This window comes from Microcebus murinus, chromosome 1 (assembly GCF_040939455.1).
Source record: "Microcebus murinus isolate Inina chromosome 1, M.murinus_Inina_mat1.0, whole genome shotgun sequence".
Lineage (NCBI taxonomy): Eukaryota > Metazoa > Chordata > Mammalia > Primates > Cheirogaleidae > Microcebus > Microcebus murinus.
This window is the reverse complement of record NC_134104.1, coordinates 38,282,332-38,305,806: the sequence shown is the minus strand read 5'-3', so window position 1 is coordinate 38,305,806 and position 23,475 is coordinate 38,282,332. Positions and strand designations below refer to the sequence as shown.

The window sequence follows — 23,475 nt, the reverse complement described above, 5'->3', positions numbered from 1 at the left end:
CTGTGTGTATAATTCATATATTTAGTTAACTGTCACCCACACAAGTGCATACTAGCCATTTTACAGATTACTCACAATTAAGTCATTTACTGATAAATTCAAATTCATTTTGATACTTAATATTAATGTTTAATATTAATAATATCAGTAAATATTAGAAAACCAAATCTTTAAAATGAAACAATCTTTGGGAATTCAATTATAAAATCGACTGCTTACCTTACTGGCAAATAAAACAGAATAACTATAGAATTTTATTAATCAGTAGATAAAATCCAATTTAATAAAGGTAATTTTTTATTCCATCTAAAAGTTTTAATGTAAAAAAAAAAACTTCACAAAGATCATCTGTAAGAGATGAAGACTAACCTAAGAACAGATCTATTGGTAATCTAGAGTATTATAAAATAGGTAATGAGATTTCAGGTGAAAGTCAGTAACATGAAAGTATATCTTAGGAATGTAAAATAAAAGTTAATTAAGTTCTTCCTGTTCAGTTTTATTTCCTTGGACATTTAGGAGGTAGTGAAATTTTATAAAATAGTCAACTTCTTCTTAAAATACTTCACTGTCACTGTTCAAACACTGTATTTCACAATCTAAATCTGTCCATTTGTTCTTAAAATTGAGTTCAAGAAACAGAGTAATAGTTAAAAGTTCTTCAAAAACGTTCTGACCCTCATTATAAAATTTCAAATTCTACTGCAATTAAGGGTTATTTGATCAAATAAATTAACTAAACTAAGTACAACCAAAACAAGTTGCTCGTTAATGATATAAAGAGCAAAACAGAAAGCTATAGATTTTCTGCCCATAAATATATTAACTGTATCCTAATTTTCAGAAGTTTAAAATTTGTGTAGACACAAAGTCTACCAATAGCATAATATAAAAGGTATAGTAAAAGGTACAGTTAGAAAACAAGTGCTATGAAAACAAGAAACTGAACCTCTAAGTTCAGTGAATGCCAATTATCAAAATAAAAATATATTTTCAAGAACGTCACTAAATAGAGTGCTATGCCAAAGAAATTGACACACCTTTTATATGGCAATTATAACTTTCAAACCAACTTATTTATTGGGGGGAGGGAATGAAATCAAAAGACAATTTGAAGTAAAGCATTAAAAACTTACCTGAAAATGTCAACTGCATTCTTTTTCTTTTAATGCTTTTAAGGGCATAAAATCAAATGTCAACAAACATGATGCTCACTTCTCATTAACTTTATTTCCTACCTGTTATCAAAATGAAATTAATAACTAAGCGATCCAAACTCTTCATAAATTTATTCATTTAACTATTATCCCTATTTGGCAGAAGGGGAGACTGAGGCACAGAGTGGTTAAGTAACTTGTTCTAGGTAACAGTGCTAGAAATGGTAGAACCAGGATTTGAACCCTAATACATACAAAATAATAAACATTTAAAAAGGGAATGAAATGGAAAAAGTAGATGTTTTGTTCCAAAATGGCTTACAAAACAAAGAGTGTTGTGAATGACAACAAAACATTTAAATTACAAATGTACATAGACGAGAACGCACCGTACACAAACGTTACCCACAAACAAGTACTTTGGTTCTATAACATTTGATTACAAACACTTTAAACAACATCAATTCCTGGTGACAGTGGACTAAGTAAATAATTTACTGTCACTGTTCAGATGCCGTATTTTACAGGCCAAATAAAATACATTGTAATTTAAAGGATAATGGGGGTTGAGGATGTAACTGGAGCCAGAGTTTCAGGAAAATGACTTTCTCTACGAAAAGTTAATTAGACAATAAGTGTATGTGTCAAGGGAAGGGAAGGAAGTAAAAAAAAAAAAAAAAAAAAAAGGAAAGATGACAATCACGCTGCCGTGCCTTAGCGCCCGCCCCCCGCCCGAAGAAGTAACTAAATCAGCGTGGGTCAGCGCCTAAGCCAATTGGAGAACTGGCCCAGCGGGATCTTGTGAAGGGATGACAGGAGACCCTAGCCGAAGGGGGAAGGGTGACTATGACAGGAGAGGAGGTGGTAGGCAGTTGGCATGCCTCCCATGCCCGAAAAAGGGGAAAATACAAGGGGCAAGAGGAGCAGGAGAGGAGGCAAAAAACGTTACCAGAGGTTAAAAAGGAGGTGAGAAGGACCAAGGTAGGAAACATAAGAAAGGCGGGACTCTCGGTCAGGAAAGGGGCTGTTTAGGGTAGGAGAGGCTTGTCAGGACAGAGCTTTCTGGCCAGCTGACCCTCCTTCTCTCCAGCCATTCCATCCCCGACCAACTCTCACTTTCTTAGCAACCCTAAGCCGGCGGGTCACCCCTGTCCTGCTCCCCGCCCCCAACCCCAAGCTGGATAGGTGGAGGGGGAGCTTCACCCTCAACCTCCTTGTTGAGCTGGAAAAGCGAGCACTGAACACAGCTCAGATTCGCGGACGAGAAGGCCAGGAGACGCAGAGAGGCCCAGGACCCGGGTGACAAGTCGGGGCGGCCAACGGGCGCCTCACCTGACAGAAGCGTCGGCAGTAATCCCGACTGCTGATTCCGACGCCACCGCCGCAGCCGCCGCAGCTGCCGCCGCCAGCGCCACTTCTGCCGTCGTCCTCTGAGCTAAGCCCCACAGGGCCCAGCGGGGACTCCACAATGGCCACGAGCTCTTCTCCGAGGCGTTCGGCCTCTTGGTCGCTCTCTTCCTCCGCCATGAGGCTCTCGCCGCCCAGCGCGTACCAGCCCCTGCGCCGCCGCCGCTGTAGCTGCCTTGGCTAACCTCCTCCTCTTCTAGTTCCCTCCCCCTTCCCTCCGCCCTAGCCGGACAGGGGCCTCTCTGCTGGGCTCTACTTCCGGCTCCGCCCACCCACGCCCACAGTTTTCACTGGATAAGTCTAGCCGCCAATCATTATTATGCCTGCCCTTCCATTACTATTGGTCAAACCAGCCGTCTGTTTGATAGACCAGCGGTCTGTTGGTCAATGCTACTCGGCGGTTGCTGGGGACCGCCTACGGGCTCTGCCATAGGCGGTGCAGGAGGACGGGGCGCGGCGGGGGACACAGCGGCCGCCGCGGGGCTCGATCGGGCAACGGCGGCGACGGCGGCAGCGACGAGTCCTCCTTCCCCCTCATCCCCTTGCTCTTCCTTTTCTTCCTCCTCTTTCCCTTTCCGACCGTGTCTCATCTACTTCCCCTAACGGCGGCCTCGATCCTACGGTACCGAGACAGCTAGGGAGGCCGAGGGTGGGCCCGGCCGTTGGTGCGGGCTCTGGGCCCCGGGCCTTCCGTCCCGAAGCGGGAGCCGGGGGCGGGGCCGGGGTGCCGTTGTCGGCGGGAGGAAGAGGGAGGAGACGGGAAGCCTGACAGCGGCCGCCTCCCGCAGGCTCCTGCCGCCGCCTCCCCTGAGACTGCCGCCAACTCGGCTGTCGAGTTCCTGGGCCCACGGCTGGCAGCTGGGACTCGGCCCTACTGGCGGGTTCAGGGCGGTGGGGTGCCGGCGTGCCGGGCTTGGCGCGGGAGGAGGGAGTCTAGACGCCAGGAACGTCCCGCGCCCCTCCTCTCTCCCACCCCCGCCCGAACCCCGGGGCCTGGGGAGCGCGAGGAGGTGGAAAGGGGGGCGGACAACCGAGAAGGAACTGGGAGGGGAAGTGTTGGGTTAACACTGAGATCGGGTTTGTGGTGTAGAGTTACCTGAAGAACGATTTTAGAGACACCTGCGCGGTCGTTCTTGTTCATGTTTTCATCCACCCTTTTTTTTCCCTCCTCCTCCCCCATTTTTCCTTTCCATTTGTTTTTCGCGTTTTACAGTAAAGGCATGACTTCCCGGCACCGCAGGGAAAATAGGGTGCAAGCCCAGAAACTATTTCCCCACCACCACTTGTTGAAAAACTGATTTGAAGGCATCTCCGGGTTTGAACAAACGGAAAGTGCCAGGATTTGATGCGTCTCTGGTTTTGCTCTGGAGACCCTTCACTAAGTATCAAGACGAAAAAAACTGGAAACTAATCCGGTAAACATTTAAACTTGAAAACTTTTGATGACTTTAATTTTGATCTAGTAAATGATTTGCTGCTTCTCTTTTGTTGGCTAACTCCTCTTAACTTTTTAACTTACTCGTTTAAAATATCTCTTATCTTCTATTGAAAACACTTTTGTTCTTCAGGAATGTAAACTCGAGCATCCTCTACTGGGTAGTTATTTGCCTCTGCAGTAACACAAACAGGGTTTTTGAAAGTTACAAGACACTCTAAAGTATATAGGCCTTTCACATTTACACAAGTGATTGAGCGTTTTATGTTACAAAAATTACATACTTACTGTTTTAAAGTTTGAAATCTCAATATTTAAAGATAGATGATTTTTCACTTAGAAAGTAAGATTTAGGCATTAGTGAGTGCAAATATTTAATGTTTTTCATAACTAACTTAGAACTGTTAATTATAATCGGGACTGATTTTTTTATGGGAGTGTGAAACACATACCATTAACTTAAAATACAAATATGTGTAATGGTAATTCACTAAGTACTACACAGGAATCTTATCTGCCTTCTCTGCCATTGCTCACCTGTAGCCTGACACTATATTTAGCAAATGAGAGCTATGCCCTAAAAAAAAAAACCTTTGATGGTAAAAAATAGAATTAAGCCTACTAAAACCCAGACTTCATTATACTTTCCATAATTTCTGTGAAATACAAAATTCTCTGGGTTGGGTCTATGGGTGTCTAACACATTGACAATTTAAAAATTTTTTTAAAGAGATTTCATGTTACCCAGCTATTCTCTAGTATGGATTAATAGAATACTCTGTTGTTTCCGATTACATAAAGCATAGTTCTTCAGAGCACACTTAGGAATCTTTCACTAACATATTTGTACACAACAGAATTCCAACTTGGATTCTGTCAATTTATTTTAAGTTTTTACATCTTGGTTGTTACAAGAGCTTAGTCCAAAGGCACAACTCCAGGGAACAATTAAGACTTAATGACTATTTTTCACCTACCAAAATAATTCATTATCTCAGGGTTTCAATGCCCATAAAGTTCCAGTAATCATAAAAGCTTGTTATTAGGATAAATTGAGAAAGTATTAAGCTGCTTGCTTCTAAGTTAAATAAATATTTGGACAAATAGTGAATATGCTCCTTTACTTTTTCCATCAAGTTTTGATTGAGCTTCTGTCATATACTAGACACTATGTTAAGTTCTTGGTTTTGTTCTAACTTTCTACTGGATAAGTGAAATAGATGTTAACAAATTTAATTATTAGTCTTTAATAGGAAAAGGAAACAAAAAGTATTAGATAAAGCACTTTGCATATCTTAGAGAAAGTATTAGTATTACTTTGCATTTCAGAAAGTTTAAGAGAATTATGCATGCATTAAATAACTTACTTTAAACTCTATATTTTGGCTTTAAAATTTAATGCATTGTCGTTGTAAATTGCATTTGGTCTGTATTTTTTATTAGTTTTTATTTTATTTTCCTCAGAACAATTTTGGAATCTATATCCATCTTCATATAGAATTATGCCAGTTTATCAGCCCACCTGTTTGAACAAACTTTGCCCATAGTTGAATTCCTAAAATCAGTTGCCCCAAAATTGTGATAGGACGGAATCTCTTTTAAACTTGAATACATACCTAAATTGGATAAGATTAATTTAATTAATACTCTACCTGTTGACCTGTGATTATGTTTTCCTGTTATAAAAGATAGTGACATCTGGGATAGTTTGAGTTGTTTTTCATAGTTCTAATTTATTTGAATTTCATAAAAATCAAGGAATGGATCTAGTTTTAACTAGTAACTTGTTCTAGTTTTGCCTTCCCTTGCTTATTTTGGATAAGTTGAGACTTAATGGACACAGTCTATTAATTTGAATTACATTTTTTGAAGTCTTAAATCTTAGAGTGCCTATACCCTGCTTTTTATTGTTAATTATTTCCAAAATGAGCTGTTGTTATAACAGGTATCTTTGTTTCTCTTGTCTTGAAAGAATCTTATTCAAAGCTAGAATGGAACGATTTGTAGTAACAGCACCACCTGCTCGAAACCGTTCTAAGACTGCTTTGTATGTGACTCCCCTGGATCGAGTCTCGGAGTTTGGAGGTGAGCTGCATGAAGATGGAGGAAAACTCTTCTGCACTTCTTGCAATGTGGTTCTGAATCATGTTCGCAAGTCTGCCATTAGTGACCACCTCAAGTCAAAGACTCATACCAAGAGGAAGGCAGAATTTGAAGAGCAGAACGTGAGAAAGAAGCAGAGGCCCCTGACTGCATCTCTTCAGTGCAACAGTACTGCGCAAACAGAGAAAGTCAGTGTTATCCAGGACTTTGTGAAAATGTGCCTGGAAGCCAATATCCCACTTGAGAAGGCTGATCACCCAGCAGTCCGTGCTTTCCTGTCTCGCCATGTGAAGAATGGAGGCTCCATACCTAAGTCAGACCAGCTGCGGAGAGCCTATCTGCCTGATGGATATGAGAATGAGAATCAGCTCCTCAACTCACAAGATTGTTGACGAGGTTACCACCATTGTGATCAAGATAAATAATGTCGAGTATTAAAGTTATGTGTTGATTGTGTGGTTCATTTTTATATTTATTTCATTTAAAAATCATGTGATGCAGAATAGTTTTGCAATGTGTATATAGTTGCAGGCAAAAAAGAAAAAAATCTCACTGCAAAACTTATTGTCACCAATGGTATAAAGCAAAACTTAGGTTTAGAGTATGCTAGGATACCTGAAACCTGATGGTTATCTTTAAAATTGATGGTTTTTCTCCTGAAATGTTTGTGCATGGAAGAACTGCCCTGCTTTTTACCCTGTTGCCATGTATGATTATTCCTTGTGAGATTACTTAATTACTCGAAGACTAGCCTAGGATATTGAAGCTGCTGCCAGGCAACACCACTCACAGTAACTTAAAGAAATTATTCCTGATCAGAGGATTCTCTTCAAAAAAGAAGGGGCAGTGGGAAACTGTTCTTACGTCTTCAGATCCCTTGCAGAAATGACTGTTTATTTCAAACTATGTTTTACTTGTATATGATGTAGTTACCTTAACTATACTTCAATTTTTCACTTTTACCTCTTTTTTAAAGACTTGCTGTATTTATAGCAGTTTCAAGTGACCAAAAGACTAAAATCTTTCTTTTGATGTCAGTGCCAAGAACCATAGGGAATTTTGCAGTGACAAGATTTTAGTCTCTTACTAGGAACACAAATTTTTGAACTATAGCTTTCAGTTTAATTATCACCTTGAGTTTGCAAACTTTTTTTATGTCTTAGTGTTAAAAGACTTCAAAGTTGGCATTTTTATTTAAACAGGTAGACATTTTATGGTTGAGTTTTCTCTTTTTACGGAGATTTAGTAATGACTTTTTGGCTGACAAATCAGTTAATAAGAAAATTACTTTCTATACAATAATTTTTCCATATGATTTTATAAGAGTTTATTTAGGTAAATATACTAGACTAGAAACAAGTTTACTTACTTTCACTTGTATTTGCTTTGCCTCTCTGGTGGTGCAAGGTTTTTAAACATAGATGGTAAACAATTGTCCATAAATTCTGACAAGATTTTTGTAGTGCAGATATGGCAGTATCCTGCATAATTATTTGGGTGAGGAAATAATCAGTTCTGTTAAAGGTCAACCATGTTCAGGAAATGATCTCTATCTGAACTTTACTATCTTGTAAGAGTATCAAAATAGCTTAGCCCAGCTAAGTCCTCTCTATCAGAGCCCCAAATTATATTTTTTAAAAAATTTAACAGCTGAAACTTGGACTAGAGCTTTAATAAAAAAAGAAGAAGAAATCTTAAATTCTTTAAAATTCAAGTTTAAAATATTTATAAGAGATATTTCTATTACAAGGCACTGACAAATGATGCCCTATGTGACTTGGAGTTATCTTTAATTTTTACCACAAATTTTCATTTAAAGAAGAAAAGCCAAAGTGAATAAGATAAGAAAAAGGTTAGATTTTATTTTTCAGAAACAACTTTCCATGTCTTTTAAGTGTTTTTCTTTTTTACAGGCTTAAATTTCTAGTTCTTGTTGTCAAACTGGCCATCTGATTTTAGAGTTTGTTTTTCACTTAAAAAATAAGCCTGCCACCAAAAAACAAATCACTTTTTAAAATTTGAACTGTCAGTTTTTTTCATGTTCTGTTATGTTAAAGTAGCACAATAAATGCCTAAATTAGTGCTCTAATTGATGAAGCACATACCTGAGGAGACCAGCAGCAAAACATAACCAAAATGTGTTTTGCTTTTACTTCCTCTAGAAAAGAATTTGCAGGCAACCATGTTTAATTTGAATTATCTAAGATGGTAGAAAGTCTAAGAAGCTAGGAAAATAATTGAGTTTTATAGCACTATTTTCAGACTGCAGAAATAAAGTTAGATATACAATCATTCTAGTTTTTTTAAATCCCATGTGATTCAGACTGCTTGCTCCCTATTGTTTGGACATTAATTTGCACTAACAGCAAAATATAGTGGCAAAACAGCTTTGAGTAGTCCTAAGCAGTAAACTGGATGATGTTGCATTAGAAAAACATAAATAATTCATATTTAATTTTCTAGTAGTAGTTACTGATTTGATAATCATTTAGGCCCCATGTATCTTGATATATTTTTTCAGGCTCCTAATTATTCCCGCATTCACTATATCTAGGGGCATAGTGCATTCTCCTTTTAGGATTATATCATGTCCTTAGAAGCATTTTCCATTCTGTTGTGGGGATTTAATATAATGTTTCTTTACTGATTATGAAACTTTAGTTCCCTGAAACTGGTTAACTTTGTCTCATTGTTAAATAAGGCAGAATGATTGTTTTAGCCTGCTCAAACTGTTAAAAATCCCTGAAACCATGATTGGCATATGTTAAATAACAAACAAGAATGTCTAAGAGGCATATGCTGCTTTGGAAGTATAGTGAACATGTGTACAGAAGCTTTCAATCTTAACTATATAGTGTTAGTGTGATGCTATACTATTGGAAAAATAGCAACTTTTTTCTATTTTATAAGTTGTATGCATAAACATAAGATTTGTAATGTTTCATTTATAAACTGCCTTCAACACATGCTTACCTGTTAATAGTGTTTTCTCAGTATGGTAGTGTGTCTTCCAGAATTTCAGGATATGCTTACAGTAAATAGTTCCTAGCTTGTTGAAATGTTAAATTCCTCGTTGGCTTTCTTTTTGACTCTGTGGGGCATATAGCAAGCCTGAAGGACATTGTAATCATTTCTTACAGGGTGAAAATTTAGAAAGATTGTGTAAGAGAGCCTATATAGTTGTTTTATCCGTTACCATCTTTAAGACTTCCTTTTTAAGAAAAAAAAAAAAACATGCTACTTCCAGTTAATTCATTTGGCTGTGCTGAATTTTTAGGGACCAGAAAACTTTAAAGAAAAATTTCTGCATCTTACAATTTTAACCAATTAAGTATCAGCTTGGAATTGTTCTGAAAGTATTAATTGCTTAAAAACTAATTATAAGTACAGTTGGCAAGACCTCAGGGCTGAAAGTTCCATGTTAAAACTTTTGCCTAAAAGAATTTGCACATGAATGTTAATGGAAAACATATGTAAGCAAAATAAAATTTAAGGTGGCCCAAAACAATAGCCACTAACAATTTTATCATTTGGTGCTTAGTCTTTTTAAGGGCTTTCCATGATTTGACTTGCCCCAACTACCATTAAATAAAGACAGATCACCTTAAAGCATGTTAATTTGATTTATTACATGGAAGATTAGTTCTATAATTTCATTGAAAATCTTAGCCTAAAATAAATTGTTTTAGCTTCTGGTCAACAATGACTAAAAATCTGAATAGTGAAGTGGCTATCCTAAACCTTGGTTTATTTCAACCCATACTATCATAGATTTTTGAGGTAAATACAATTCTTATCTAGTGGTATTCTACTTGTATCCAGAATACTGTATTAATTCAAATTTTACTATGTTCATTTTTGTATTCCCATGCTTATTTTTTTGCTCACGCATGTATCCTTAGTATAAATGTGTCGCTTTTAAAGTTTTGTCTCTGTGACTTTTAGAAATAAATTTCAAAAAAAAATTGTTTCAGAAGTTTTTGAAAGTACATTTTATTGTTTTGTGAGTCAATGATAAATATAATTCCAAAAGATCAAGAGAATTTTAGTAATTTATATTTTTCTACTAGGTACATCTCCCTTTTGTAATATTAGTCCTTAAGCTTGATGTAAAAGTATATATTCTGTCAAATCAGATTCATATCTTAGCTACAGATGGCCCTTTTTCCAAAAAATTATATAGGTAATAATTATAGTAATAGCTTAATCAGTGATTCTAATTGGAAACAGTTTACTTTCAGAAATATTAAAAGGCCCTAATTTTCATCTCAGAAGCTTCACTGCTACATTCTCATTTGCCACTTGGGAAAAAATGTATAGAAATTAAAAATTGTCTTTTAATAATTTTGAAGGAAAATATCCCTACTACTTACTTTTTTTGTCAAAAAATTAACAAATTTGTCAAATTTTTATTTTCCCTGGTATTAAAATGGTACAAAGGACCTTAAGAAATTAGTCAATACTTCTGCTTCCAGGTTAATACCACCAAACCATGAGACATCTGTCTTTACTCTTCCTAAAGATTCTCATCACATTTATTAAATGTAAACCAATTGAATGCTTGTGTCTCTGGGTCTCATTACAGTTTTGTGTTTTGTTTTCTGTCTGTGAATTGAGTTGTATTATGTACCTTAATAAGGTACATCATGATGCAAGGATGCTTCTGGAATCAGACTAGCACTGTGAAAGCTAAAAAGCTAAAACCAGGAACTGAAATAAGACTTAACCCATGATGTGATATGATGTGTGATGATATACATGCTATGTATGCCATGACTTCGAAATAATTGCCCATCCAGTATGTTACTTGATTTCAGTTGTTTTATGGGTATACTATTTAGAATGAATGCTTCTTAGCTTTTTATTTAAGTGTTAGAATCAGATTATTTAAAAGCCCTCGTCCTCAAGTTCTTATTTAAATTTGAATAATACACAATCACCTAGTATTTATTGAGTCCCTACCATGCGCCTGACCTGCAGCCACTGGGAACACATCACAGAAAATACAAAGCTCTACCCTGCATGAGCATTCTAGTTATGATTCTAGTTATGATTAATTGTCACAATGCAGTGATTCTGGGTTGAGCGGATATCAGGGAGATACACATACCTTTTTTTTTTTCTAGGCAACTCCTTTAAGCATTCCTAATGAGACTAGTCACCAGCCAAATAGTTATCACTGGTTACATCTGGATTCTCAAAGTCTTATTTTATATAAGAGCAGTAAAAGTTGAAAATTTGCAGATTTTTTAAAAGTCTGCATATTCTTTGAAAATCTGGTAGTTTCAGATTAAAATCTATTAAGCAATAGGATTGAACAATTTAAATATCTGTATAGTAAGAACTTGCCACAGACATTTTAATGAAATGTCCATAGTAAGACAAGAATTTCATTGAATATTCAATATCAAGATAGTCACTGGTGTACCTAATCACACATTTACTAATTATAATCATAATCCAACCCCCTAAATTAGTATGTATATCAGATGATAGACTCTTTGAACTTTTCTATTTAAACATAAAAGGAATCAGTGTGTAATGGAAGACTGTTTTTATATCCGTTTTCCTATTCTTTCTTTTACCATGATCATGTAGAACATATTTAATAATAACGATTTTATGTATTCTTTTTAATCTAGCAACTTCCACTTTTATGAATATATCCTACAGAAATAATATAGCCAATATGTAAATATGTATGTAAGAGGAGGTTCATTTTAGTATAATAGTCAAAAACTACAAATACTTCAAATGTCTAGCAACAAAATTATGAAAGATCTATATTATGAGCTATTCAAGTGATCTAAAAGTATGGATCAGAAGAGATGTCTAGGCTAAGCGTCATGGCTTGTGCCTATAATCCTAGCACTTTGGGAGGCTAAGGCAGGAGGACTGCATGAGGCCAGGAGTTCAACTCCATCTTGAGTAAGAGCAAGACCCTATCTCTACAAAAAATAGAAAAATTAGCCAGGCATGGTGGTGCACACCTGTAGTTCCAGCTACTGGGGAGGCTAAGGCAGGAGGCTCACTTAAGGTTACAATGAGATATGATGACACCACCGTACTTTAGGCTGGGCAACAGACTGAGATCCTGTCTTAAAAAAAAAAGAAGAATTTTAGAAGCAAGATTTGTCAGTAAAAAAAAAAAAAAAAAAAAAAAAGAAGAATTGATGTGTACTATAATTACATTAAAAAATTACAGAATGTATTTTCTAACTTTTGGAAAAAATAGAAGAACAATAGTATATAAGTGTAATATATTTGCACCAGATAGGCAGATCCACACCAAATGTTAAGATCACAGACAAGTGGTGATATTGAATGGGGCAGGGAAAGAATATTTACCTAATTACACTCCTGTATGGTTGACTTATTTACAATAAGCACATGCTGTCTCTTTCACACAAAATATGAAGTAGACTTTTATTGAAAACTGTTTGCTCAAAAGTTATAGCCAAACTGTAAAGAATAGCAATATCACATAATTTGTCTACTTTATTAATGAAAGTATTAAATCATTTTAATTCTTTAATTTTCATTTAAGAATTTTAATTGCCGAATGAATATTTTAAACTATCTTTTTTGAATTCTTTCCTTTTAAAGTATAATTGTACATTTACAGAGTTAAGTCATCATTCTTTTTCACATGTCATTTATTACTAAGTGGGTAAAGAGGGAGTCAATTTGAAAGCTATGACTTTAGTATCCCTGCACTTTTACTCTATAAATAGCCTATACCTTCTAGTTGTTTACAGTAGTTGTATACATTACTCCTATGTGCTTTAGTAAACCCTATAACAACAATAAATTTAATCGCAGCTAAAATGCTGTGGACATGTTTCCAAATCTACCAGTTAATGAGAATAAGATGAATAGCATACATATCACCAGGTAATTCTTTATAACTTATATTAATTTCTATATACCACTTTAATTTCCTATTTCAGAAAACCAGAATCAGATCAAAATTGAAATTCCATGTCTGGTAATCATTTGTCAATTTCTTCTCCAGGAAGCTTACTCTTTCAGAATTTATAGTCTTTTGAATTCTCTAGTCCTACATTTCCTTGCTTACTAATACAATAGTAGTTCCCTTACCATTCAATGTAGTAGAAAACATAGAACAGTCTAGGTGTAATCTTACCCTATGCTAATGGCCATCTTTTTCTTTCCTTTTTTTTTTTTTTTTTTTTTTTTATCTTTTTGACAGAAGTTCTTGCTCTGTTGCCCAGGCTAGAATGCAGTGGCATCATCATAGCTCACTGCAACCTCAAATTCCTGGGCTCAAGCGATGGTCTTGCCTCAGCCTCCCGAGTAGCTTGAACTACAGGTATGTATCACCACACCAGCTAATTTTTCTATATTTTGTAGTGATGGGGTCTCACTTTGTTCCCCAGGCTTGTCTAGACTTGGTCACAAATGGTCTTTCTGCTCAGCCTCCCGAAGTGCTGAAATTACAGGTGTAAGCCACCATGCCTGGCTGGCCATCTGTTCTTACGTTCCTTCCTATCTGATTTCCTTCTTTCTCTGCTAATGCCCCCTCATCTCTTCCCCTTGTAGATTCTTAATGTTGCACCTTTGGCTAACACAAAATGTTATCAATTCACCGTGAGTTCAAAAGAGTTTTAAGTATAAATTCATGTCTAGAATCCATGTAGTCATTCCGTCCACATTTTTAGGTGTACCCACAAAATGAAACAGACCTTTGTAATTAAGTCTTCAAATACAGCCAGAATGCTACATTTAGTATAACATTTTCATGGAATCATATATACACATGACTATGAGTTTTACATTTCTATAGAAATACTTTTTACAATAAAATGTTCTTCTACTATTATTGGGCAATTAACCTTAAACTCGTTAGGTGAATATTAATGTGTCTGTTACATTGACTTGTATGTCTGTTAACTGGTATTGACAATGAAGATAATGCTATAAATACCTGAGTGACTTCATTGTTTTCTTAAGACAATATAGAGTATCAATCATCATGCTACATTTAGGAAAGAAATAGCATTGGTAGATAAGTTTTAAAATTATATTCACCATATTTTGGTATCATTTATTTGCTTCTGTATTCTTTTTTAATTTGTTATTTTTTGTCAAAACAATATGCACATATTAATAGTTTTAAAAATCAGATAATACATACATGATTTATAATCAGTAATCCCTGCCTCACCCTCTTACCCTTCCTTATTTTTCAATTCTTCTTCCCCTCCAGAATTACCTATTTTCTTTTCTTTTCTTTTTCTTTTTAAGATAGAGTCTCGCTCTGCTGCTCAGGCTAGAGTGCAGTGGCGGAGTGCAAAGGCAGTGGTGTCAGCCTAGCTCACAGCAACCTCAAATTCCTGGGCTCAAGCAATCCTTCTGCCTCAGCCTCCAGAGTAGCTGGGACTACAGGCATGTGCCACCATGCCCAGCTAATTTTTTCTATATATTTTTAGTTGTCCAGCTAATTTTTTTCTACTTTTAGTAGAGACAAGGTCTCACTCTTGCTCAGGCTGGTTTCAAACTCCTGACCTTGAGTGATCCACCCACCTCAACCTCCCAGAGTGCCAGGATTACAGGCGTGAGCCACCATGCCCGGTCGAATTACCTATTTTCAACCCTTTTAGCCATTTCTTCTGAAACTTACTTCCATATTTCTAAATAATATGTTTATACTACCACTTTTGATTTATCAGTTTTAGACATGATAGTTAAAATGAAGATGTTGTTCTTTTCCATCATCATCCCATACTTTCCCTCACTACAGAATTTTTGTGTAGTTAAAATTAATATGCAATATTTCTAATTTTATGACCATGTAAATGATTGTTTATCATTGAACCAAATAGTGTACTGTGATTATTTCCTTTCTCATATAATTTTTTTAATCTTTCCTAATGTTAATAATTTTATCTTTTTCTTTTGCTTTGTGTTTTTTTTGTTTGTATTTGTTTGTTTTGTTTTGTTTGTCCAAATGCATCAAGGGATATGACAAATACCTAAAATTAATCTCCCCAAGGGCTTATATATGTCAAATAAACTATCAATTCCAGTTATTTTCCTGGAGACCTCCCTTCCCATTCTTATTTTTTCCTGCTCACATATGAACTTGTTTCTCTCTAGGTTCAATATAATGGATATCCTGTGGTATCCTTTGCTTTGCTGGTTGGATCTTTTGTTTCCTGTACCACACATCCTATGCCTTGCTAATCCATTGCTTGGCTTAAGAACATCCTCCAAAAGCTTCCTAAGAAAGAAGGCATGGAAAGACTATTTTTAAATATCTTGCATGACTGAAAATAACTTCATCATTCTCTCATAATTAATTGAAAGTTTGACTTAGTAGGTTGAAAATAATTTTCTTTGATAATTTTGAAGACATTGCTCCATAAAATAAATCACAATGCACTGTTTGGTCTTTCAGTATCTAGAATTGTATTAAGAAGTGAAGTTCTTTTCTCGATCTTGTTCCTTAATATATAATGTGGTTTATATTATTTTACATTATATTTACAATATAAATATTTACTGCCACAAAAGCAGCAAAGTACAGAGACATCTTAGAATGACTGCTGCATTGGACTTACAGAAAAACAAATTCAGATTGGAGGAAGAGGAAAGAGGACTGGGAGGAGAAACCCCCAGAAAAATAAATGTAATATATATTATTTTACATAATATTGTTACTTTGATACTCTACTCTCCTACACTAATTTTATCCTGCTTTTAATTTCTAAGATTGTTTCTGAATATTTATTTTTAATAGGATCTCATTTTATATTTATTATTGCAGTATTTTCTTTAATCTCTCTGTGATTATTTTTTTTCCTCTTGAGACAGAGTCTCACTCTGTTGACCAGGCTAGAGTACCATGGTGTCAGCCTAGCTCACAGCAACCTCAAACTCCTGAGCTCAATCTTTCTGCCTCAGCATCCTGAGTAGCTGGGACTACAGACGTGCACCAGCTAATTTTTTCTATTTTTAGTAGAGATGAGGTCTCACTCTTGCTCAAGCTGTTCTTGAACTCCTGACTTCAAGTGATCCTTCTGTCTCAGTCTCACAGAGTGCTAGGAATACAGGTGTGAATACCACACCCAGTCTTCTCTATGACTGTTAATTGCGATTTTTAAAAATCTTTCTTCTTTTCTTTCATTGTCTCTGTTTCAACCAGCTAATTTTTTCTATTTTTAGTAGAGATGAGGTCTCACTCTTGCTCAAGCTGTTCTTGAACTCCTGACTTCAAGTGATCCTTCTGTCTCAGTCTCACAGAGTGCTAGGAATACAGGGTGAATACCACACCCAGTCTTCTCTATGACTGTTAATTGCGATTTTTAAAAATCTTTCTTCTTTTCTTTCATTGTCTCTGTTTCCTCCAGGCCTCTCTCTTTCTGACTGCCGGTTTCAGTCTGTCTCTTTTCTATTAGAAACATTACTTAAGTATCTAGCGATCCCTGGGTGCTCATTCATATTTAAGATCTAAATAACTGAATGGAATCCCTGTGTACATGGGTGGGGCTTGGAGACAGGTAGAGTGATCAGAAGCAAAACACAATCTTTGAATAACCCTAAAAATCAATTTTTAAAAATATTTAATGTAAAGGCTTTCAGTTTCTTCAATCTCACAAGGAGAGGGTTGACAAGGATGTGTGTCACATGCCCAATTACTGGGCATCTGAGAGCAGGATGAGCAAGGGAGTTCTTACGGGTTGAATTGTGTCCTCCCCAAAACTCATGTGTTGAAATCCTACCCCCCAGAATGTGACCTTATTTGGAAATAGGGTCATTGCAGTTGTAATTAGTTAAGATAAGGCCATACTAGAGTAAGGTCCTTATAAAAAGCGGTGGACACAGACACACATACACAAGGAGAATCCCATGTGAAGATGAAGGCAGAGGCCAGGGTCATGCAGCAGAAAACAAGGAACAGGCAGTCCACCAGGAGAAGCTAAGAGAAAGGCGTTGAACAGATTCTACCTCACGGCCCTCAGAAGTAATCAATCTTGCTGAAACTTGATTCTAGACTTACAGCCTGCAGAACTGTGAAACAACGCACTTTTGTTGTTTAAGACACCCAGTTTGTTGTGTGTGGTACTTTGTTATGGCAGCATGAGGAAACTATTACATATGGTTCAATATATAACAATTCTTTTAATCCCATGATGTTAGTCCTTTGCCTTTACATTACCACCCTGTCTTCAACTGGCTTTCTTGAATCTAAAAGTTCTCTGGCTCAAATTATCCAGAAAATAAACTTCTGATCTCTCGTTTGGTGGGGTGTATGAATGTGTGAGTGAGGAAATAGTTGCCTAACTGTGTAGTCTAGGCAAGAGGGCCTAGGGCACCCTGACCTCTTCTCTTTGCAGCCTGCTGAGCCTCTGAGGGGATCTGTAACTGAATTGACTGACTCTTGTGTATTTCCTCCCCTCTAGTCAGACACTTACAACCCACCCAACTGCTCTCTAACTTTTGAAAGTTGGGACAATTTTTCATACATTGTGGGGCATTTTACATTTCATTTGTCCTTGTGTTTTATACATATGCACATATGTATACACATATATAATTTTAATTTATATATTTTTGTTTTAGTGATGTTTTATGACAGAAAGGAGATGAATACATAAGATTAGTTTGCCATTTTTAGCCATAAACCCTTTGCTCCTGATCTCAATATGTTACATTTCAATATGAAAGCCAGAGCCTGGACAGACAGTACAGACCAAAACATGTATTTGCTCCCCTCTATGCACCAAATATCTTAACATCTGAGAAGAAATTCATAGCAGCCTTAAAAATAAGAAAGGCTTCCATGAACAGAAAAGACGTCTTGAGGAAATCCTGGGCAAGAGAAAGACTGATTGCATAGATGATGAAAAGAATATTGTATTAGATTGATTGAGAAGCTAGAAAACAGAAAATCCAAAGCCCAAATGCTTTGAAGAAAACCACCTCCTGGTGTTCTACCACTTCCAAATTGTGAGTAGATTCATAAAAATAGCAAGCCAAAAGTGAACAAATATGAAAAGCAGGAGATATTGTCTCTGAGTATTCATCACAGTAAATGGCTATTAAGGCCAACAAATGTCTTGCCATACTTCCTACATATATTAATACTAAACAGAAGATAGCACTGTTTACTGTTTTTTGACTTCAATACAAAACCTACAGACTACACTATGATAAAATGAACTGTTTATTATTACTAGTATGGATTTTATTATAATGTAGAAAGACCTAAAAACATACCAAGGAAGAAATTGTGGTAAGTCTAGACACAGTCAGTGAGAGAAAGGGGGCAAATATCTGTTGATTTCCTAAATTCAGAAAATTGCTTTACCACCCGTTATGAGTAATTTTATGTGCCAACTTTACTAGGCCATGGGATGTCTGAATATTTGGTCAAACATTATTTGGGTGTGCCTATGAGGGTGCTTTGGATGAGATTAACACTTGAATGAGTAGACTGAGTAAAGCAGATTGCCTTCCCTAATGTGCATGGGACCCATCCAACCAGGAGAAGGCCTGAGTAGAACGAAAAGGCTGACATGCCCAGGGAGATTCCTCCTGACTGGCTAGCTTGAGCTGGGACATTGATTTCTTCCTGTTTTTAAAACCAAACCGAAACATCAGCTCTTCCCGAGTCTGGAGCCTACCAGTATTTGGACTGAAGCCACACCATTGGTTCTCCTGGTTTTCAGGCCTTCAGACTTATACCAAAACTAGTCCAATGACTCTCCTGGGTCTCCAGCTGGCTGACTGCAGATCTTAGGACTTGTCATCCTCTGCAAATGTGTAAGGCAATTCCTTATAATAAAGCACTCTCTCTCTCTCTCTCTATATATATATATATATGTATATATATATATACACACACACACACACACACACACACACACATACATATACACATCCTATTGGTTCTGCTTCTCTGTAGAACCATAACAAATAAAAATGTTGGCACTGAGAGTGGTTCTAGAGGAACAGAATTTTAAGGATGAGTTTTCTGGGATTTCTGGATGAGTTTTCTGAGACTCTGGGATTTCTGGAATTGGCTGTCTAAGCTGATTAGGTTTATAGATACTAATGGTTCTTAATAGTTCATGGAATGATCTAACATTGAAGATACACAAAGATACTCAATCACTTATAAGAAGTAAGGATTTGGGTGATTGTGTATAAGATGATTTTGAAAATTTTTAGCAAAACAGCAAATATAATGAGATGGGATAGTTGCTTCTAATGTTACTGGACAAAGTGGGGAAAGAAAAGACTGAGTTCAGGCATTTGAATTTTCAGCTCAAGTGCTGCATAAATGACCTGAACGCTTCAACGTATGCCCTGTTGAAGACCTTTAGCTCCTGTAGTCACAAGGCTGAGATTGCTGAGAATCAAATTGAGATTCTGAATTATATTCCTGAATTACAGTGCAAATTGAACTCCCAGCCTTGTAACATATAGACTGTTAAAGTGAGGGTATTGATTGGAAAAGAATAGGATCCTGAAAGTTGGTATGAGGATGTGTGGGAAGACCCTGATAAAAACAGGGGCATTGAACCTCTAATTTCTGATTATTCTATTTTGTCAATGGGAGTGGCCTCTGCATCCCCAGTAGGAGAAGACTGTCCACCTTAGGTAGGAGCTCCCTCTCCAGCCCCATCTGAATAGTTTAACTACATTGACTGAGGAAATCACAATGGCCTCCATTGAGGCAGTTGTCATGCAAGACAATCATGAGTCTCCTCAGTACCCACTCCCACCATTCTTCTTTGCTTCTTGACCTATAGCTAGACTCAAGACCCATCATGCTCCTACAAGTGAGGTACAAAGTGTGACCCATGAGTTGGAGTGTTATACTCCAAAAGAGCTCCTTGAGTTTTCTAATTTATACAAGCAGAGTTCTGGGAAACACGTGGAAATGATACTAAGGGTTCGAGATAACAGTGGAAGGAATATAAAGTTGGATCAGGACCGAGTGCGGTGGCTTACACCTATAATCCTAGCACTCTGGGAGGCCGAGGCAGGTGGATCACTCAAGGTCAGGAGTTTGAAACCAGCCTGAGCAAGAGCGAGACCCCATCTCTACCAAAAAATAGAAAGAAATTAATTGGTCAACTAAAAATATATAGAAAAAAATCAGCAGGGCATGGTGGTGCATGCCTGTAGTCCCAGCTACTCGGGAGGCTGAGGCAGAAGGATCACTTGAGCCCAGGAGTTTGAGGTTGCTGTGAGCTAGGCTGATGGCACGGCACTCTAGCCTGGGCAACAGAGTGAGAGTCTGTTTCAAAAAAAAAAAAGTTGGATCAGGCCAAATTTATTAATATGGGTCCACCAATCAGGGATTCTGCATTTAATGTTGCAGCTCATAATTGAGGCCTGTTGAGGTCAGGCTACCAGTGAAGTTCAGATCCATCTGACAGTGGGTCTAATAGATACCTGAGTCGATCCTGTGTTGTTTTCTCCAATTCCAGAATGCATAATTGGCATAGATATATGCAGCAGCTGACAGAATCTCCACTTTGGTGCCTGACCTGTGGAGTTAGGGCTATTATGATGGCAATGACCAAGCAGAATTACCTCTGCCTAGGAAAATAGTAAACCAAAAGCAATGCCACATTTCTGAAGGGATTGCAAAGATTAGTGCCCTTATTCAAACTTTTAAGTGATGCAGAGATGATGATTCCCATCATATCCCAAATTCAACTCATCTATTTGGCCTGTGCAGAGGACTAATGGATCTTTCAGAATGATAATAAGTTGTTATAAGCTTAACTGGGTGGTGATTCCAACTGTAACTGCTATATAAGATGTAGTTTAATTGCCTAAGCAAATTAACATATCCTCTGGTTCTTGGTATCCAGCTACTGATCTGGAAAATGCTTTTTTCTTAATACCGATCAATAAAGACCATTTGAAGCAGTTTGTTTTCAGCTAGCAAGGCCAGCAATATAACTTCATGGTCCTATCTCAGGGGACTATGAACTCTTCAGCCATATGTCATAATTTTGTTCATAGGGATTTGATTGCTTTTCCCTTCCATAAGATCTCATACTTGTCCATTACATTGGTGATGTTATGCTGATTGGACCTAGTGAGCAAGAAGTAGCCATGACCCTAAATTTATTGATAAGGCATTTGTATGTCAGGGGATGGAAATAAATATGACAACAATTTAGGTACCCATAAAAATATGACAAAAAATAAATAAAAAACAAAATTCAAGCACTTCCTACCTCAGTCAATTTCTCTTGGTCCAGTGGTGTGAGGCATGGTGAAATATTCCTTCTAGGACAAAAAAATAAGTTGTTTCATCTGGCCCTTCCAAAAATAAAAAAGATCCATAATGTCTAGTGGGCTTCTTTGGAATTTGGAGGCAACATACTCCTCATTTGGGAGTGTTACCCCAGCCAATGTACTGAGTAATTAGAAAAACAGCTAGTTTTTCATGAGACCTAGAACAAAAGAAGGTTCTACCATAGGTCCAGTCTGCCATGCAGGCTTGTCTGCTACTTGGACCATATGATTCAGTGGATTTAATGGTGCTTGAAGTGTCAGCAGCAGATAGGGATGCTGTTTGGAGCATTTGGCAGGCGTCTGTGAGTCACAGCACAAGCCCTTAGTATTTAGAGCAAAGCACTGCTATCCTCTACAGATAACTACTCTCTTTATGAGAAACAGCTCTTGGCCTGCAAGGTCTTAGTAGAGACTGACTACTTAACCATGGGCCACCAAGTTATTATATGACCTGAGCTGCCCATCATAAAATGGGTGTTATTTGACCCACCAAGCCATAAAGTGGGGCACCAACACCAGCACTCCATCATCCAATTAAAGTGGTATTTATGAGATTGGGCCTGAGTAGGCCATGAAGGCAGGAGTAAGTTACATGAATAAGAGGCCCAAATGCCCATACTCCCCACTCCTTCTACCCTTCCTTCTTTCTCCCAATCTACACAGGAAGTTCTCTATGATCAGTTGGCAGAAGAAGAGAAGATTCAAGCCAGGTTTATAGATGTCTCTACCTAAAATACCCAGGCACCCCCCCCAAAGGGGACAGCTGCAACCCCTTTCTAGGACATCTCTGAAGAACTGTGGTAAAAGGAGAGTCTCTCAGTAGGCAGAATGTCAAGCAATGCATCTGGTTGTTCATTTTGCTTAGAAGGAGAAATGGCCGGCCAGATATGCAACTATAACCTCATTCATGGGCTGTGGCCTTTGGTTTGGTTGAATGATCAGGGACTTGGAGGGAAAATGATTAGGAAGTCAGTGACAAGAAAATTTGGGGAAGATGTATGTCAATAGACCTCTTTGAATGAGAAAAAAGTGTGGAGATATTTGTGTCCTATAGGAATGCTCACCAAAGTGTAACCTTAGGCAGAGAAAGATTTTAATAATCAAGTGAACATGATGGCCTGTTCTGCTTATATTAGTCTCAACCATTTAGACTGAGCCATGAGACATGTATTGAAGGATGATTGATAATTTTAATTAAGTTTTTTAAAACTTACTTTTAGGAAATTCAATAGTCTCTGGTATAGTATTCTGGATTTTGGTTGACTTGGCAAATTTTTTAATAGTTTCTCCTTCTTCATTTCCTAATAAAGCTCCTTTTGAAAATATACTAACACAAAATACATATGCCATCAATACAAATGAAGATGCTCAACGAGCTCTGGATTTTAGCTGTGACTTGCTTATAAATTATTTGCATGATTTGGATGAGTTCCCTGAATCTCAGTTTTTACTTCTGTGAAATGGTGAGTTTGGTTGATATGGTCCCTGTATAGACAAACTTTTTGGCTTAACAGTAATGAGAAAAATTCTGTTGCATGCTGAGATGCTGGTAATGGCAGCCCATCCAACCTACGCATGGGAGAGCAAAGAGTCTGTAAGTACGTAAAATCAGGAGCCAAGAAGAGAACAACAAGGACAGCTATAGGTATGATGAAATTTCTGCCTAAAATATGCAGTTATATTGGTGTATAAACAACTTGGGCATAAAGATAAAAATATCTTAGTATAAACCTTAGAAGTGGTGACAAAATATACACAGTAGCCATAATGTAAGGTACAATTGTGACACAGCTTTAGGAGTAGTAATCTGAGATCAGAGAGGAACACAAAGGATTCTTCCTTTTTGGTATTGAAAAAAAAATTGAAAAATATCATCTACAGGCAAGAACTACTGAAAGTTAACTCAGTTGTGTGGTGGATTAAAAATGACCCCCAATACCTTGACATTCCTCCCATCCCAAGGTGAGGATCACTTTAAATTGCAATGACTGCTTTGACCAATAGATTATGGCAGAAACAATGCTGTGCCTATCTCTGGGACCAGGCCTTAAGAGACTGGAAGCTTCTACTTCCTGTTTTTTGAAA

The 23,475-nt window shown here is 37.2% G+C and overlaps 3 protein-coding genes across 4 annotated transcripts in view; 2 read left to right on the top strand and 1 right to left on the bottom strand.

Moving 5' to 3' along the window:
* ZNF654 (zinc finger protein 654) overlaps window positions 1–2,791 on the bottom strand; it is a 79,884-nt gene extending 77,093 nt beyond the window's left edge. For both annotated transcript variants that reach the window (XM_012750982.3, XM_076000961.1), the window contains exon 1: window positions 2,490–2,791. In XM_012750982.3, the coding sequence (XP_012606436.1) occupies window positions 2,490–2,684 (195 nt within the window). In that variant the 5' untranslated portion in view covers window positions 2,685–2,791. The remainder of the gene's footprint in view (window positions 1–2,489) is intronic.
* Window positions 2,792–3,784: 993 nt separating this feature from the next.
* Window positions 3,785–6,184, top strand: LOC105863644 (uncharacterized). Its single transcript, XM_012750985.3, has 2 exons — window positions 3,785–3,979; window positions 5,972–6,184. Exon 1 carries the CDS (start codon window positions 3,785–3,787, stop codon window positions 3,860–3,862), a length of 78 nt encoding a protein of 25 aa, XP_012606439.2. The 3' UTR covers window positions 3,863–3,979; window positions 5,972–6,184.
* CGGBP1 (CGG triplet repeat binding protein 1) lies at window positions 5,991–6,558 on the top strand. Its single transcript, XM_076000969.1, has one exon. It carries the CDS (start codon window positions 5,991–5,993, stop codon window positions 6,492–6,494), a length of 504 nt encoding a protein of 167 aa, XP_075857084.1. The 3' UTR covers window positions 6,495–6,558.
* Window positions 6,559–23,475: the final 16,917 nt, after the last annotated feature.